At 41.1% G+C, this 19,758-nt stretch overlaps 1 protein-coding gene across 1 annotated transcript; it reads left to right on the forward strand.

The window, feature by feature from the left end:
* Positions 1 to 8: 8 nt before the first annotated feature.
* On the forward strand, positions 9 to 13,301 carry PROK2 (prokineticin 2; the record flags this gene model as incomplete). Its single annotated transcript, XM_012735214.1, has 3 exons — positions 9 to 89; positions 3,397 to 3,522; positions 12,192 to 13,301. Coding segments are annotated over 3 exons (312 nt in total), but the record flags the coding sequence as incomplete, so codon positions are not given.
* Between the last annotated feature and the right edge of the window lie 6,457 nt (positions 13,302 to 19,758).

Genomic DNA, 19,758 nt, shown 5'->3' on the forward strand with positions numbered 1-19,758 from the left:
GCCCGCGCTGCGCCCCGCTGCTGCTCCTGCTGCTGCTGCCGCCGCTGCTGCTCACGCCCCCCGCCGGGGACGCCGCAGTCATCACCGGGGTAAGCGGCCTGCGCACCTGTCCGCGGGGATGCAAGCCCGCCTTGCGCCTCGGGGGCTGGCCGCGAGGCCGGCCGAGGGGGCTACCGGGGGGCAGGGGAGGCTTGCCCCGCGCGGGGACACCTGCCTCGCTCGCCTCTGGACGCACTTGGAAAAGTGCCCTGCTCCAAAAGCAGCAGGCGGCCCGGGACGCAGGGAGCGCCCGGAAAGAAAAAGTGACCAAGTGTCACCCCACTACCTTCTCCCGCTGGCTCCCCCCTTCTCTTCCCATAACCTCTCTTCTCGTTTGCTCTGCATTTCCGTGAAGGCGAAGTTTTCTTTCAGGGTCCTCCCAAGCACCTTGTCGAGACAGTCCAGCCTCGAACCTTAAAAGTTGAGGAGCCCTTCCGGAAATGCAAAGGGGCAAGACGTAGTCTTCAGAACTCGAGAATCTTAATCCTGTAGTCAAGGAGTTTGCTCCCGGTGCGCCCTCCGCAGAAGCTCTTTGAAACAACTTGGTCCCAGGCCATGTGTGCTCTTTGAAAGGCAATTGTGGGCGCTTCCTTTTCGTTCCTGGGCTTTTTTTCCCAACGTCCTGAGGTTCTCCTTGGAAAAGTTTTCTATTTCTAATTACTGACGAGGCACCTCCGGTGCTCTGAGTAGGTTGTCATGTAGATGTTGTTTCAATTTAGAGAAGACGTCTTCATCCTTTCTGGAAGTAGGAACTAATTCAGTTTTCTCTTACTCTCACCAACATTTTTCTTTGTGTGGGTCTGAAGGATGAGCTTACATTTTAAGTCTAGTCTAGTTTACATCAATAATTTTAAAAGTCTATTTTCACATCAATACTTTAAAAATGCTACCATTCTGGTGATTTAACTGTGTTATTCTTCTTTTAAGTGTGAAATTATAATACACCTGACATTCCTTTTAAAATGTAAGTGCATGTTATAAGATTTAAATACAACTTCTCTATTTGAAATACTGATACATAATGAAATAAACTCGCTTAAAGAAAACATCATTGTCTTGAGAAAATAAAACTGTTGTCTCCACGTTAGTTAATACTCCACTGCAAGTTGAAAGCTCTTGTTAACAGCTTTGGTTGTGTCTAATAGACAATTATAGGCACTGTGATATTTAGTAGAATAGTTTGGAGATTAAAAAAAAAACTATTTGAAAAGCTTTGTCAGTAGCTAGCTTGTGTTTGGAAAAAAAAAGTTTTTACAGCTTTCATACATGAGAGTTGAAACAGGATTTTTTTTCTCCCTCTTCCCCTGCTGGCTCATTTTAAATTTCTTCTAATCCTCTGAGCCCAAAATTCCTTTGCAATATAAGTATCTTTTTGTTCCATTCACAGGACAACACTATTTGAATAGATTTGCAATGGGTTATGGATGAAGGGCCTTAGGAAACAGCTATCTAATTAAAAATATATAAACCTATGCAGTTCTTTATAAATATTTCCAAGGACTGAAGCTTTTCATTACAAAATGAAACCATATATCTTTGTGTGTTTATCTGTTACAGAGGTTTAGACTGGTCTTATATAGTTGTTTGCTGTTTTGTTGTTCTCTTCACTCAGTGTTACAAAAAGATTTAAAAAAAAATCTCTAAGCAACATGGCAATAAAGAAATGTAGTTATGTCTCCATGACAGGAACCATCTGGAGTCAAATGAAAAACTCAGTAACTTATTTAGATCTATTGTCCTAAGAACATTAAATGTCCAAATGATTGATTGAATTTTAAAAGATTTTGGTTATCTTATAAAGAAGAGGAAATAGGGCTTCAGAATTCATTCTTGAGCATCTATTGAAATGAAATACTATCTGAAGCCCCCACCTTATATACTTACTTTGGGAAGGTAATATATGTACTTATCTTGAAATTGATTTATCTGTCCACATAGATTTGTTAAGATTGTTGTGGAAAAACACTGCTTTCTGAGCATCTCAATTATGGAATTGCAGTCGCCATGAAGCTGTGATTTCTGGCATACAGCTAACAACTGAAAGTGGAAATGTGTTGTCATCTTATAAATGACCAGGCACTTCAAGATAACTTTTTGTAAATATGCTGAGAAAAAATTGTAGTGAGAGAAATAAATCAACTCAAAAGTAAGCTAGTTAATTTGGCCACTCTTCGTGAAAAATAATGAATGAGAAAGTACCTTTCTAGTTGTGTTGAGAAATTATGGCTGTCCCCAAAACTAAGAACTTTGAGGAAGTGTTTTTATTGTTGCTAACAAGTACATATTTAAATTTGTGCTGAAATTCTCGCCTTTACCTATATAGTTAATACAAGATGCTTTTTACCTTATCACTAGCAAAACATATTACTGCACACTATTCAAACAAAGCATCCTATATTTTGTTGATGTGAGGGAAGAACAATAGTTCTTCAGATCCATTTTCATGCAAATAAATTTAGGCTTCCTTATTTATTTCTACTGAGTGGAATAAAAATGTGGAAAGTCCTTTGCTGTTGACTGATTACATATGTATCTGCAATCTTTACATTGGGAAGATATAAAGTAAAGCCTTAAATAATCATTGTTGTCACTTGCATTCTTTAATATGATTGTGCTTTTTAACCTGATGGATCTTATAAAATAGTTCAGCTGGTATTGTAATATACATTTATGAATATCGTAAGCCATAGATTTCCTTTCTGTGGGTTACTTACCACCCTCCCAAAGTAACATAGGACAAAGTCTTGGTTTGTCCATTCTCAGCCTAAGAACATTCTTTCTTTATAGAGGGAATGATGAAAATCAAGTCAGTAGTGTGAGTAACATCAAGTCTCATGAACCAAAATGCAAATATTTGAAAGGAAAATGAGCACTTCTAAAATTTACATGAGTGCCTTTATGGGTCTGGAGTGTTTCATGCCAGATTTAAAGACCATTTAAATCCCTTTTTAAAGTTGGGCCCAATGTGTTCTGCAGTTAATAGTCATAAAATCTTGTGATTCGATTTATATAGTTCCTAATGGCCATGTACGGTATCAGTCTAATAAAGGCTTGTTCTTCAAGTTCAAAGTCAATTCAGCCTTAAAGCACTGAAAAAGGAGAGCTGATTTTTCTTTTTCAAAAATTTTATATTTAAGATTTTTATAACCTGTGGGCCACTATTTAAGCCATTTTTCTTTTTTAATCTAGGGGATTCTGATCAGATTTTATTATAAGTCTGTGCATACTAATGAAGGTGACAGTTCTTTTTATTTTGTGGTTCTTAAAATCATAGAGTATGTTTTTTAATGCTATTTTTAGATTTTCTCAGCCTGAGCTATTCCCGCTATCTATATTTATCTGTTTACTGCATTTCAGGCCTGCGACAAGGACCCCCAATGTGGAGGAGGCATGTGCTGTGCTGTTAGTATCTGGGTTAAGAGCATAAGGATTTGCACACCGATGGGCAAAGTGGGAGACAGCTGCCACCCGCTGACTCGCAAAGTTAGTATATATGTTCGTATTCACCGAATTTCTCTTCTGTTGGTGGTACCTTAACTCAGAGCAAGGCTGTGTGACATGAACCCTGGGGTCATGTGCTTGTGGTTGAAAGTTAAAGAAGATGGCAATGGAAAAGCCATCTCCTCTCGCCATTCCCTGTCCATTTTAAGTTAGTGTCTCCTGTACCATCCTTACTCTAGTGAGTGTCTTCCTATCAAAGTTTTCATGGCATTAGAAATAGTTCATAAATCAATTTCAAACACTTAAACTTGCTTAAAAATTAAGACACAGTATGTGTATATATATATATCTGAGATATGACTATATCTCACAGAAATCAGAGTATAGAAGTTCTTGAAAAAAACTTTTATTTTCTCTACCAAAGAAGCACAAAAATGTCTGTGCTTTGTTTTTCTGCAAAGAGTCATCCATACTATTAACTACTCCTGTATTTAAAAAGTCCTATATTTTGACTCTATCCATGGAATATTATGTTCACACCCTAAAGGTTAAAGATATTTAATTTCCAACTTATTATCTGACAGCTCAATATCACAATGATCTAAGCAACTCTTTTGCAAAATTACTGCCAGTTAGAGGCATGACCGTAGGATGGCAGGATTGGACAGGGCTGCAGAGACTATGCTGTGGCTCTTCTGTCTGCAGGGCCCAGACAGGTTTGTGTGAATTCAAGAAAGGGTGGAGGGAGACAAGAGAAGTATATGGAGCCTACAGGCCCTTTCCCTTCAGATTCAAAACTTAGGAACCCAATATGAGCTCAGCAAAGCTCCCTGGATCCAGGTCCCTGTGCTTGCTTGCTCCCAGGGCTGCCTTCCTGCCTCACCTAGCAGGAAAGTGAGTCCAGGAGCTCTGAAGGACAAGTTAGGCTGGGTGTCTCTTTGGAGGCTGAGCTCTTTCTCTGCAGGGTTCATGCTACACTTCGCATTCGTTCAGATTTTCAAAATAGATTGTTTGCAAAACAAACTGAATCTACCTTCTGGCTTTTATTTTTTCCCCCACATGTGGTTTGGGGTTTAAAACTGTAGTAGAACCAAACATGTTTCCTGTGCTCCACTGTCACAGATAACAAACAGTTCATATTTTGACTTTCCCAGAATGAACATACTAAACTAAATCAGCCTGCTGGCTGAGGTTCAGTGGACCCCGGTTTTTGGCCTATCTGAAGGCTGTCTTTGGCTGTCATGTGGTTTCCTGAAGAAATACTTCTGTTAGATTTAGGCCATTCCTCCCAGTTTTACTCCTGGATACTGTGCTTTCATTCTTAAACTTGACACGCACCTTTTTGTTCTGGGCCACTTTAAGACAGGAAAGTGTTTTAAACCTGTTAGGTGTTGTCTGTCTCAATACCACGAGGAGGTGAAACAAGCCCAGCTGCCTGTTTCACTGACCTCAGTTTTTTCGTTCTTCTCAAATGTGAGGTGTCTGTTTTACACTGGAGTCCTGTCTCCAAAAGGTTTGCTCTTAGCCCAGCCTTGTCCTTTAAGAAATAAGTTGCTAGTGTATGGCAATAGTCAAACCTCACACATCTGAGTCACTAGAGTCAAGTAGCCTGTTTGCTAAAACAAGTGAAAAGTGACACATTATTGTGGCGCTCTTTATGACTTAATAGTGGTAATAGCTGTTACTGATTGAGCGCTGAGATGTACCACACACTCTACTGACTGTTATGTGTGGGTTTCTTACTTAGCACATAATGATCCTGTGAGTAGATGCATTACTGTCCCATTCTCCATACAACGTTACAGTAACTCATTGAGGTCACAGGTGATAGGTCAGAGGGTGGAAGCTGGATTTCACTTCTTCGTGACACTCTGTTGTCTGTGGTCCTTATCACTGTGCTCTTCTACCGCTGGGAAAGCTGCTGTGGTGTTTGATTGGCACATTTTACAGTCCAGTTAGCCAGAGCTGGTTCATGAGGGGAGGATGGTCACTGGGTTGAAGGGTGAGGACTCCAAGGGGAATCATTGCATCCTATCTAGTTCTAATGAGATTCCCAAATCTGAGCTATTTAAAAAAGAGAACCAAGTTCTGGTTCCCTAGTTCCTAGGTCACTGCTAAGTCAGGTTTGGGTACAAGGTCAGTTCTGACACTAAACAAAATCAGTCTTCTCCTGTAAGCCAAGGTACATCTCTATGCTTTTGTTTTTATTATGGTTTTAATAATGAAATCCTTAGTAACAGATTGATTTTCATAGTAGAATTAAGTGATACAATAACCGATGTCACAGAAAAAAAACAAGGTTTTCTGTCGGAACTGAATTTTCTTTTTATTTTTTTTAAAGATTTATTTATTTGTGCATATAGAACTGGGGTACAGGCCAGAGATGCAGGGGTGGTGAGAGGATTCACCAGAGACAGAGTGGGGAGCAGAACAGGCTGGCTGATGAAGTACACTGCTGAGGGGAGCAGCGGGCGGGTCAGGAGAGGTCTGCCACACTGTGTGGATCACCTCCAGGGCAGGCAGGTGAGGATTGAACTCATACGGAAGTGGCTTTAGCTTCTTAGTACCATGCTTTAACCCGCTGCGCCACCAGGGAGGGCCCAGAACTGAATTTGCAAGTCAGATCTCACTTGAAAAGTGATTCTAGAATTCAGCTTTATAGCTACGGGTGGCTTTTCTGTCTTGAAAATACATTTTTATACATAATGCAATGATGTGTTTTTTAGGGTAAGTCTCAGAGATGCTACTTTTTCTAGGTGAAATTAACCTGTCCCTGTCAAAATCTGTTGTCTTCCAGAATATAAACTATATTTAAAATAACTGAAGGAAAAAAAAAGTGCTTTATAAGCATCTCTTCTGGTAAACAGTATGTGCAGTACTCAGCTCTGCTTTAAAATGCAATGGATCATTACTAGGTGGTAAAAATATACATACCATGTTAATGCTTAAATTTTTTTTTTTAGGAAAAATGCTTGAAGTCACAGGGTTTGGTGTTTATAAAACACCAAAGGCCGTAAATAAGTGAAGATTATACTTGTTCACATTTTACCCCTAAAAGTGTTTGTTTTGATAAAGTGAACAATTTTTGATGAATTAAATTGAAAACCTTGGAGGTAGGAATTGAAGCTACTGAATTCAGCTTACTGTCTTTATTTCAGATGTACCAGTTCACTTACAAGGTTTATAATCTTTGCTAACCTTTATTTTGTAATTGTCTGACTTTGAACTTTATATTTGATAATTAAAAAGAGAGAAGAAATTACAAGTCCACCTAATAAGAATAGGATACATGTTTTTTAAACAAATTTTAAGGCAAATAAGAATGTTAACATATATTCATTTTTAGCTATTTTTTAACAATTGAGAATGAGTTATTAAATCATTAATTTATGGAGAATACGTTGCTAGCTCTTAAATTAACAGTTTTAACTTCTACTAATACATACTTTTCAGAGTTTACAGGATAGATTAACCTTTTCTATTCAATTTTGATTACCAGTTTTGGAGGTTTATAATTATGTGATTAATACTCTTAATTTTATTGCTTATTATTTTATGATCTTTTTCTATTTAAGCAACTGTTGCCTCTAAAACATTAACCTTGTTTTTTTTCATTTTGCTCTACTTTTTATGTTAATTTTTTTAGTATCAGTTTTGTTTTCTAGGGTTTTTTGTTGCTGTTTGTTTTAATTGATTTATTTATTTATGCATACAGAACTAGGGTACAAGCCAGAGGTGCAGGGATGGTGAGAGGATTCAAGAACAGAGTGGGGAGCCGAACAGGCAGATCGATGATGTACACTGCTGAGGGGAGCAGCAGGTGGGGTCAGGACGGTCTACCGCGCCATGTGGTTCACCTCCCATGTGGGTCACCTCTGGGGCAGGGAGCGAACATGCTGAAGTGGCTGTGCTTCTTAGTGCTGTGCTTTAACCCGCTGTGCCACCAGGGAGGGCCCTTGTTTTCCATTTTTCCTACACTTTAAAATTTGACCAGTACTTTATCCTTTTCTGAAGAAAAAAAATTCAGATTTAAACTTGGGTCTTGTTTGTGTAAGACAGAAAAGGAAGATTTTAAAAAATTATTAGCTGTTTCTCTTTAGAACCAATATATGCTGAAACATTTTACACATGATTATAATTTCATAAGAGCTATTTGGAAACTATTAAAATATAGCTTATATATAAGAAAGGATAAACTGCTGGCTTCCTCCACTTTACTATCAAATCAGAGCCGCTGTCTATATTTGGTCTCTCAGAGCAACATTGTAGCTGCGATTAGAGGTTTACATTGGCAGAAAAACTATCAAGACATAACTCTGCTTTAGTTTGAGATAGGGTTTCTTGTCCTGGGTCCTTTTAAGATTTTGGATCAGGTGACTTTGGAGGGCTGTAGAATGTGGAGCAGCATTTCTGGCCCCCACCTCTCACGTGCCAGGCTCTCCCTGCTCAGTAGTGACATCCTAATGTGCATTGACGTCCCCTGGGTAGAGTTGGGATGACGCGAGGCAGGAAGTGCTATGGTTGAACACCACTGCCCTTACTCAGCCTTCCTCGAAACAGGGTAGGAGTTGCCAGCACACCTGTCTCTTTAGGGCCTTATCAGCTTCCCAAGCACATAGCTTAGTACCCTCTTGTCCACACGAGGTGTTTGTGGCTGCCACAGATGAGAGCCAAGGTGTACATCGGTTCCCCTTAACCCACAGAGACTACTGCCCTTATTTCTTATATTTCTTTGGTGCCCCCCTAGGCCCAAGGCCTCTGTGCTTGCTGCTCGCCCAGGCTTAGGCAGGGCTCCACACAGCAGAGGGATTCTCTGAAATATCAGTGCACAGAGAGGCCCAGGGCAGTGTTAGTCTAGCCCCGTGTTACCCCTCTACTCACAAAAGGAAAATAGATAAGTCATTGAGTGACTCAGAGCTATATGGATATATATCTCATCCAAGTATTTTTGAAAAAATAGTGTCAAACTTTACTCAATTCAATGGCAGTCTTCATAATTATTAAAACCAGAAAGTGGGGGAGTGTGGGACTTTTAGCTTTTATGTAGTGCTATGCAGCTGGAATTACTTAAGTAGTCTATTGAGAAACATTGTAACAAAACTGGCTTTATCACAAATAATATAACAGTACCAGTGCTTTCTATGTCCTGACTAGACTTCATGTATTCTTTTAGGTTTCCCTTTTATCATAACTGACTCTATTTTGAGAGACATCAAAAACAATGTTTCATATTAGTGCTATTTTCTCTTTAAAATTGCTGCCAATAGGTAAGAGTCATGCCTCCCTGAGAGAGCTGGCAGGCCTGCCTCAGCATTTGCTGTTTGAAAGTGTAGGTTGTTAGAGATGAGGGCAAGGGGATGGTTGATTCTGAAGTAAGCCATCACATTGGACTGAATGGTCAGCTCCTTGACGGTCTCTATATCTGGAAATGCATCTTCTATAATTACTTTCTCCTGTGCTGGTGACAGTTCGATCAGGTTTGTCACACAGAACATGCACAGCCAACATCTGAACTGAGTAGGCAGCCAAGAAATCAGAATGTATCACACTAGCACTCAAGGTCTTGGTCAGGAGGAGCTGTTGGGTAAAAGGGGAAGACGGGAACAGTGCCAGACTGGTACAGTTAGGAAATGCTTCGAAGAGGGAGAAGCACAGACAGGATTTGGAAAAAGGAGGTAGGTATGCTGAGAATAAGGAGAAGGCATCCAGGTATATAGTGTCAGCTGCACAGTCTAACCATGAGGTTTGTGTCAGTTGAGGAAGATGTGGGTTGAGGTGTCCATGGTCTTGCTGCCCTTGATAAGCTGACAAGTACAAGAATAGTGAAGATGTCTTTGAGAGTGTCACAACATATGTGACCTTATGCACAGTTGACGGGTTTACATTGTGAGGGCCTCCAGCTTCTTTGGCATCACAGTAAGTCCCTGTCTTGAGTTTGGTGGTGTGTGTCACATTGGCAGGGTGAGGGGCAGCCATGGGACCTAAGAGTATCACCCCTACACCTCCAGAGCGTTCATGGTCTCTCATGGGGAGAAGGAAGGAGATAGACATTTAACAAATATTTTCTTGAGTGTCCCTTAGGTAGGAAGCTAAGTGCTGTGTGTTCATAAATAAAACAGACAAGGCCCACCCTTCAAAGAGTCTGGAGTCTGGCATATGAGAAAAAAAGCAAAATTTGGGAGAAAGTGGAACTGGATTTGATGGCACATACCCTTTCTAGCTGGTAACCTCAGCTGCCATGCTACTATTTCACTCCAAAAGGAAGCCACTTCGCTATGTGACAGTGACAGTGACAGCTATGTGAGGTGACAGTCTGGCACTCAGGTTTGGTGTGGAGTTCTTACATGCACTAGAGAGTCCTGGCTCTTTATACCTGCTTTGAAGATAGCAGAACCCACGTAGAGTAACCACAGTGTCCTGATGCTCAAAGCTCAGAGCTTCCCTGTCCACCCTGAGGGCACTTACTATCCAGATGAAACTGCATATATGGTTGTCTTTCATCATTAAAGTTTAAGTTCCCTGCGGGTAGGGCCTCTCTGTTTGGTTTAGCACTGTATGCTTGGTGGCTAAAATAGTGCCTGGTGTGTCTGGCAACAATTAATAGAGTAAAAGAAGCCTGTTTGTCTTCCATATATAGCAGTTTGACAGGTTGATTGTCCTTACAGTTCTCTCATTTCAGATTCATTTTTTTTGGATACTCTGCCTGTGTCAGTGTTTCTTATCCTCAGCCCAGTGACATTTTGGGTCATTCTCTGTCATTGAGGCTATGTCCTATGAACTGTGTTTAACCACATCCCTGAGCTCTTACCCACTGCATGCCAACAGCACCCCCAGCTGTGATAACCAAAAATATCTCTGGACAATGCTAAGTATCCCTTGGGTAGTGGGAATGGGATCACCCCCTGAGTTGAGAGCCACTGGACAAGCATTAATTTTAGGCTTGGCTAAAAGGAAGCTTTCCATTTTCAGGACAGAACAGATCTCACACTATCCATTAGTAATTGGCCAAGCCAATGAAGCTATACCCACCTCCTCTGGCTTCTTCTTGTAAACAAATGAGCCAGCCTGCCATGTACCTTTGACATACACAGTGACAGGACCATTCTGAGCACAATTCTCTGTGGAGTCACTGGCCATGATGTCACATACAGATGCTGCTGTCAGAGCCTTGAACATCTTGCCCTTTGAAAAAGACAAAGGTACCCAGTAGCTCTGCCTGTCCATGGGGTACTTACCTTGATTGCCTACTGCCACCTTTTTTCTGTCAGTATTTATTGACCTCAGTCATCTCCCTGGCCCTTCCAGAACCTTTTTGGAAATGGAAGTCAGGAAAGAAGGAAGAAGAGAAGGAAAAAGAAATACAGGATCAAAACGGGGGTGGGGTGGGAAGAGCACATGGGACTATGATGATGGCTCGTGGTGAAGGGAGGTGGGAAGGCCACAGGGATTACAACTGAGATGAATAAGGTACAACTATAGATAGTATAAAAAATATATTTATAAAATAAACAGAGAAAAGAACCTGAGCTGTGTCACCCAAAGATAACACCAGAACACTGGCTGTGGGACTACTATGGAGTTGGTTCTGTCCTGTCAGTTCAAAACCCCAGAATGTTTAGAATGGTTCTGCCACTGTTTGCAAATTGTGTGTGTTTTAATGCACGTAGGAATTATTTAGAAGGCATCTGGAAGGTGCATCTCAGATGGTGTGGGTTGGCCTCTTTTTGGTGGCCTGCAATAGGAAATACTCTAGAATCACCCTGGATAAAGTGTTTGAGCTGGGAAACAGGGAGGACTCATTTCCTGAGGCAGGAGTCTGTAAGAGCTTGCCTCTCTCATATTACCCTGGATTGGAATGATGTTGCTTTGATTCTTCACAGTGTCCAGGTCTGGGCTATTCTTTCTCCACATCACTCACAGGGCAGGCAGATTCTCAGGAGGGCCTCATTCCGTGGCTGGGGCGATGAGTTTTGCTCTGAGCCTTTGCAAAGCATACTTAGTGTGAGTGTGCGGTGCCCCTGTCTGCACAGGGAGCAGCTGCTGCTTGGCCGTCTTCAGTCCCGCTTTGTTGGTGGTTGGGGCCCAATTCTGAAGCATCAGCTCAAGGACTTTCAGAATGAAGCCAACCTCGCCCTGCCAGCTCTTCCTCCCTAGCCCAGGTTCGGTTTAGTCTTGTCCAGTTCTGCAAACCCAGCTCACCTCCTTTCCTTATTGTTCCTCCCTGCTCCCCATCAGGATCTTGACTCCTGACCTGTGTGTGCAAACACGTGACCTTATATGTTGCCCATTGTCTGTGCCCATTGTACTTGGTCATTAAGTGTCTATAGGTTCATATGTGCTTCCATGGGAGCGTCATGACTTAAAAAAATTAAAATACAGGAAAGTATGGCTCGATGGTTAAAACACTTGGTTTGTCTGGTCCAGCTGCCGGCCAAATCCCTAGTTGAGGATGTGAGACCTTGGGTAAGTTTCTAAGAGCTCCGGACCTCAGTTTGCCTTCTGTAAAATGGACGTAATTGAAGTGTTTGCTGTCTTCACAGGGTGGTTGTAAGGATGGAAGAGGGCAAAACATACTAAAGTGCTGAACTTGTTGCCCAATGAGCAGTTAATATTCCATCAGCACTAGTTATTTGAAGACATGTTTCAAGAACAGTTTAGTTTGCGTTTTGTATCCATTTCTTGCTCTGACTCAGTTTCCCTTTTTATTTTAGGTTCCATTTTTTGGGCGGAGAATGCATCACACTTGTCCTTGTATGCCCGGTTTAGCCTGTTTACGAACATCATTTAACCGGTTTATTTGTTTAGCCCGAAAGTGATCACTTTAGACCAGAAACTTTAAATGTGAACAGCCACATGATGTATGTAAAACATATTTACTTGTGATTGTGCCAAACAAATAAGATGCCAGAAAAAAAATGCTGTTGCTTCCTCAAATTTCCAAGTAACATCTTATCTTTGCCTTTTAAGTGATGAATTTTTTTTAATTGAAAGAAGATTTTAATTTTGGATAGAAATATAACGTGCAAGTCATTATGGAAGCGGTCCTCATTTCCCAGTTTGTGTTTTGGTTTGGTTTGGCTTTTTTTATGCCATTAACACCCATTTTCACCAAAATGAGGGGAATAAGAATTTGGCATTTTGTGCAAGGTTTTCTTCCTTAATTCCCTCTCCCCTCCCACTCTGGTCTCTTGTCTGTCACCCTTCAATGAATTTTCCGGCCCTCACTTTTTTCTCCCTTTTTTTCCTGGCTCCTCAAGCATTTTAGAAGGGCTGGGGGTAGTTTGCCGGCAGAATCGCTGATGAGAATCAAGCTTTTGCCTGATACTTCAACAGTGAAAGGAGTGTGGTTGCACTGAACCCTCCACACTTCTCTTATTGGAGTAGAAGATGGGGCTGCTTCTAAATTCTCCCTGAACCTGCCTGTGCACTTCAGGTCTGCTATTTGACGGGTGCAAGGGCCAAAGGAATGGAAAGTCAAATTAATTTAGTCCAGATTTCTAGTTCTGTGCTTTTTAAAAAAGATTTAGTTTCCAATTGAATATTACATTTCTTTCTTGCTTTTTTTAAGTTTATTTTTAAAACATCTCAGTTAGAAATGTTCCAGAAAAATGTCACTTGAAGAGGAGGTGTGACCATTTTAAAATCAACATTAAGTTGTAATTTAAACTTTATTTGTAACCAAAAGTTCTTTTGTAATGGGTTGCCTGACATCCTGCCATTTGCACCTGTATCAATATTGCTGTGTAAAAATTCTGTATCAGAATAATGACAGTACTGTATATCATTTGATTTATTTTAATATTATATCCTTATTTTTGTCACAGTTGTCGTCAGTTTTTATTACAAGCAGATTTCTATGCAGCCCACATTCTAAAATGGGGCAGAGGTTCCAAAGTTGGTAAAATAGCACTAACAGTATGTGCATTTTCATTTACATCCTGAAAAATTCTGTTTGCATGTATTTTAAACAGCACAAACAATAAACAGTGTATAAAATCACTGAGGTTTTGGAGCATGAAGGACAGTTATGACCTATCAAACCGATTGTGATCAGGAACGGACTTGTGGGATTTCCCTGTATTGATTCAGCAGATAGTGCTGGTGTGTTTACGTGGGTGGTCAGGAACAGTTCTGGGTGCTAAGTGTACAGTGGTTCCAATGTAGTTTGACCTGGAAAAAACCCTCCAAGAATTGTAAATGAATTCAGTGTCTCAAATAAACAACTTATGAAATGTGTTTAACTGACTAACCTTGACCATGGCAACCCACTGTCTGAAAAAGATTGTCAATTTTGTAGGGATTTTCTCAGCGGGAGCTTACAAGTGCTCATTGCATGTGACTTTACCCCATGGGTTGACACATACGTTAAATATATGGGATTTGATGTACTAATTACCATACTTGGTCATAATTGTAGTATTTTTGGTTCTGTTTAGTTTGTGTTCAAGAATATTCCTCAGTAAGTTTGATGAAAAAAAAAAAAGATTAGACGTGAACAAGTGGATTACCAGATAAAAGAAATAGGCACTTTAGAAATTTTACTAAATGTATTCAGAAGTTTGAAAACTTAATTTGGTCGATCATTTTCACCTAAGTAAAAGACATTAAATATATATATGTATATTATATATGTGTATATATGTATATTTAACTTTTGTAAAGTTGGTTAAATATATATATTAACTTAGTATATATATTATTTTAATATAGTAATATATATATTTAACCAACTTTACAACAAAATTTTACTTCTACCTACATCAACTCAGTTTTTTTTAACAAATCACTACTAAAGTGGGATATGTACACAGTCCAAGGAGTGAGTGTGAAGTTTGTGTGGAAAATGTAGAACTGGATCTACTGACTCATTCACTCCCATCCAGAGAAAAACAGAACTTTGCCACTTAATATTTGTCTTTGTGGTTTTTTTTTTTAAGGTTTATTTATACATACAGAACTGGGGTACAGGCCAGAGGTGCAGGGTGGCGAGAGGCTTCACCAGAGACAGAGTGGGGAGCAGAACAGGCAGATCAACGAAGTACACTGCTGAGAGGAACAGCAGGCGGGTCAGGAGAGGTCAGCTGCGCCATGTGGTCACTTCCGGGGCAGGCGGGGATTGAACTCATGCGGAAGTGGCTTTAGCCTCTCAGTGCTGCACTTTTACCCGCTGCACCACCAGGGAGGGCCTGTGGTGTTATTTTTATGGAGAACTAATACTCTCCTTTTTAGTGTACCATTTAATGTGGTAATCACTTATCAGTTTGATAAAAACTTTTTAAAAAAGTTTTATGCATACAGAGCTGGGGTACAGGCCAGAAGTGCGGGGGCAGTGAGAGGATTCACCAGAGATAGAGTGGGGAGCAGAACAGGCAGATCAATGAAGTCCACTGCTGAGGGGAGCAGCGGGGCTCCCCAGATCCAAGAACTCTGTTGTGTCATGTTAGTCAGCTCCCAGGCCAGGATGGAACTCTCCCAGAAGGTACTGTGGTTAGTTTCTCAGTGCTTGACTTTAACCCTTTTCACCACTAGGGAGGGCCCTTGATAAAAACTTTTAACAAGATAAGCCTTTTCAAATGATTGCTTCAAAAAATTGTAATCATGCTTCATGGAGATTCTTTAAAATAACTTTGTGTGAAGGACAAAGTCTTGAACTATGAAGATTATTGTGCTGTTTCTTTCAGCTTTTTCTCACTGATGCTCAGAAATCACAGGCCAGAATTTCTACAAGGTCATGCAAAGTGAGGATTTATACAAGAACAGTCAAGTAAGCATCTAGTTAGACACAAAAATTGTGAAACAGTCAAGTAAGCATTTAGTTAAATACAAAAATTGTGATCTGTTCCTTCCTGCAGTAGGAATAGATCTTATCCCCGTAACTAATGGCCAAGCACAAGTGGATCTTTGAGTTCCTTGGCAAATACTGACTTTCATGAAAACTATCATTTCCTACTTCAGTCATTTTTTAAAAGCAACCTTTGTAGGGCCCTCCCTGGTGCCTGAGGAGCTGGGTCTTAGCACTATCTCTGCTACAGGCTGAGTCCAATCCCTGGCCAGGGAGCTGACCACATGGCATAGAGACCTTTCCTGACCCGCCCACTGCTCCCCTCAGTGGTGTATTTCAGTCAGTTTGCCTTTTCTGCTCCCCACTCTGCCTCTGGTGGATCCTTTCACCCCTGCCCCCACAACACTGGCCTACACCCCAGTTCTATGCCAAAAAAAAAAAAATAAAAGAAGTGAAAAGCAACCTTTTTAACCATAGAAAGATTTATTACAAAACTATTTCCTTATACTTCCTCCTATCTGAAGACCTCCCACCTTCCCAGTGTGTGAGGAGTCAGTACAGCAACAGATCAAACCAAGCACATGAACCAGTTTTCCTTTTCATTGGTTTTGAGATCGAAATCACATCCCAAACTTTTTTTTTTAAGGTTTATTTATACATACAGAACTGGGGTACAGGCCAGAGGTGCAGGGGCGGTGAGAGGATTCACCAGAGACAGAGTGGGGAGCAGAACAGGCAGATCAATAAAGTACACTGCTGAGGGAGCAGCAGGAAAGACAGGAGAAGTCTGTCGCACCATGTGGGTCAGCCCTGGGGCCAGGGATCGAACTCGCACTGAAGCAGATGTGGCCAGCTTGCACCACCAGGGAGGGCAAACCTCTCTAACTTCACTTTTTAGAATAGCTGTGGGGACTGTTTAAATTTTAAAAACAAGACATATTTGGTATTAGGTGAAGATCATGGTCTAAAATTCACCAGCAATTTTTTCTAATTTAACTATTTTCAAACATGTTGCCATGCATTTGAGATAGTTTCCCCATAATATTTCATTTTCTGACATTTCCCCCTAATTTGTTAGCTCTTAGCATTTCCTTCTACATTAAAAGAGAACTGTTTTTGTCCATTATTTTTCAATGTGTTCCCCAAACCACAATCTTTAACAATATTATCCTTACATTTTATCACTTCTTTTCTGCCCCCCGCAATCATCAAAACACTTTTTGAATGCACATTCACCAGAATGAGTGGTGCCACTCATATGCTGTTCTTGAGGTGCCGTTTCCATTCCCCCCCAAGTCCCATCATCCCCTACCCACAGAGATTCCTATCTGATTTGTCTGGGGTAAAGCCTGTGTGTTGGAGTTTCTTTTAAAGTTCCCTAAGTAACCCTAAGGGGCAGTATCCACTAGCTTCAGGGATTCTGATCTGTCTGGAGTGAGGTATGTAGGGATTTTTTAAAAGATATATTTATTTATGCATACAGAACTGGAGTACAGGACAGAGGTGCAGGGGCAGTGAGAGGATTCACCAGAGACAGTAGGCAGCAGATCAGGCAGATTGTGGAAGTACACTGCTGAGGGGAGCAGCAGGATGTCAGGAGAGGTCTGCCACACCATGTGGGTCACCTCTGGGGCAGGATCCAACTCATGCGGAAGTGGCTTTAGCTTCTTAGTGCTGTGCTTTAACCCCCTGCGCCACCTGCGAGGGCCTGGGATTGTTTTCTTTAAAGTGCTCCAGTTAACCCTAAGGGACACCCAGAGTTGACAATCCCTGAGAAAGAATAGCAGAATATGTTTCTATAGAAATACTACTGCTTCCCTGTGATTCCACATTAGGACACATCTTTCTAGTTTAATTACCTGTCAAGAGAGTAGCTAAATGTCTTGAATCTTCATTGCTGGCCTCCAAAATTCTTAGGCCCCAGAGCATGAATGGATTTCTTAGCTTTCTCCATCACCACTTCTATTGGATAACTCAGAGAAGGGGTCCAGTGGAGTTAGTGGCAGTTATTTAGCTCATTTGAAGATTTATTCAAAGTTCTGAAGAATTAGTTTAGAGAAGCTGATCTCTGGCCAACTCATCTCATCCTGACTGCTCCTGTTGGCTCTCTGCTGGAACATGGAGCCCAGCTCCCTTAGCTTCATAATCGCTCACTTGTTCCAGGTACACCCTGTAGGTGAATCAGCTTCCAGACTCTCAAGGAGATGCCCCCCTTTTCCCAGTCCCACTTTCCCATGGCTCTCAGAACATCATTCTTTTCAATGAGTCCATAAATCATCAAAATGATTATGCTTTATTTCAAAAGTCCAATATTGTGGCAATTATAAATGAATAGCATACTAGTAAGCATTTCAATATTATAAGTCTCCAAAGCTTAAAAACAAAACAATCCTGGAGTGAGCATGATTTCTGGTGAGATGCAAACACTAACTTGCATTGTGCAGAATCTTCTCTTTCTCCACCAGGGCTGCCCTCGGCATGGAACCTGGAATACTCACCCTCACAGTTGCACTGGATGGGCAACACCAGGCCTGATCCTTGAAGGTGCAACTGTGGCAAGTACCTCTGGTCCAGGTAGTCTCAACCTCAATTACTACTGGCTCTGGGCCAGATAATTCTCTAGAGACTGTCTTTGTTGTAGGATGACTGACAGCACCCATGACCTCTCTCCACTAGATGCCAGTAGACACCCTTTCAATGTCAACTCCAAATGTCTTCAGACATAACCAAGTGTCTCCTGGGGTGTGGTAGAGGCAGACTTTCTCCACTGTGAGTGAGAACCATTGGTTTAGTCCAAAGATACTTTGTGTCTGCTTGACCTTATTTTTTTTTTTTAAGATTTATTTATTTATTCATACAGAACTGGGGTACAGGCCAGAGGCTCAGGGGCAGTGAGAGGCTTCACCAGAGACAGAGTGGGGAGCAGAACAGGCAGATCGACAAAGTACACTGCTGAGGGGAGCAGCGGGAGGGTCAGGAGAGGTCTGGCTCGCCTTGTGGTCTCCTCCGGGGCAGGCGGCAGGCAGGAATCGAACTCATGCGGAAGTGGCTTCAGATTCTCAGTGCTGTGCTTTAACCCGCTGCGCCACCAGGGAGGGCCTGCTTGACCTTATTTAATGATAAATTTTTGTTTCAGTATCAGTCAAAATGTAGAAAGACACTTTCTAAAAAGTTAAAACCCCAAATGGGTTTAGGATGCCAAAATTCAGAGTAGTGGAAAGGCAAACTTTTGATAAGCTTTACGTAGTTAAAGATGCATCTCCTATCTGTTAGCTCTGTTTCAAGGAGGAAAGTTACATTAAGTCACCCTTTAACGTTAAAGGAAGGTAAATTTCATCCTAGATGAAAGTTTTTACATTTTTAGAGTGCCTCTCTGAGCAAATTGCCAAACTGTTTAACTATTCATCATCTTGATTAAAATGTGATATCACTTATAGAAACAATTGTTATGGAAACTCAAAAGCTGTACAAGAAAATTGAAAGAAATTGTGTTTATTAAGTTAGATTTGAAAAACTATTGAGAAATTTCACAAATTGAGTTTCCTTGCTATGACTGGGAACAGATCTGTTCTCTATAGACAAGATTGAAGCCAGGGGCAAACAAACAAACAAACAACAACAACAAAGACAAACAGACATATTAAACAACAAATTTTTTAACAAAATAAAATTGAGTAAAGACACGTCATATATCCTTTATCCAGTATCTTCTCAAGTGCCAGCTGCATTCCAGCTTCAGTGGTCATTAGCCCCCTTCCCCTCCCTCCACCCCTCTCCCTGTATTGTCTTGTAGCAAATAGATTTGGTCCCTTCTTGATGAGATCCCACTGTTGCTATCCCGTGTCGGAGAAAGCCCCAACCTGTGTGTTGGCAACATCGGTCTTCTTTCTTTAAATAATGAGGCTAAGGCCTTCCACTGACTGGCACATACTAATCCTCGACATTTATTCTTAAGCTATATTTCCAAAATCCCCACTTGGAATTTGAAACTGGAGAGCAAAGTATTTAGATGTGCATCTACCAAAAAATATTTGTACTTGTGGAAACTTTAAAAAGAAAATATTTGCTGCTCAAAATAAGACAGAAGAATGTTGCTAACTAGGGCCTTGTGATTGTTTCTGGGGAGTTGAATGTTGTCTGCAATCATCAGTCCTCTGGGCAGCAAATCTTAACATTCTCCATTAATTTTCCTGGATTCAGTTAGGAGGGAGGAGAATCTCTCAATGGAAGACACAGCTGGCAGAATCCAGTTGTCTTCCGCAATTTAAAAATTCATGAAGCTCTTCTCACTGCTCACTCCCCTTATGTTTCTCTATTATCTTACCCATGGTGGCTTTAGCTGGGCACAGGACAACCCACTAGACAGCTCGAGTCTGCTTTTACCAGCTGCCCTTGGCGAGGTGTGACCATTGGTCTAAGTCCTTAGCAATGGGCGTGACACCTCCAGTACCTGCTTGAAATTGCACTCTACGTGGTCTCCAGTAGAGAAGAAGATG

This window comes from Condylura cristata, unplaced genomic scaffold, assembly GCF_000260355.1.
Source record: "Condylura cristata isolate star-nosed mole 26May11 unplaced genomic scaffold, ConCri1.0 scaffold00004, whole genome shotgun sequence".
In the NCBI taxonomy this organism is placed as follows: domain Eukaryota; kingdom Metazoa; phylum Chordata; class Mammalia; order Eulipotyphla; family Talpidae; genus Condylura; species Condylura cristata.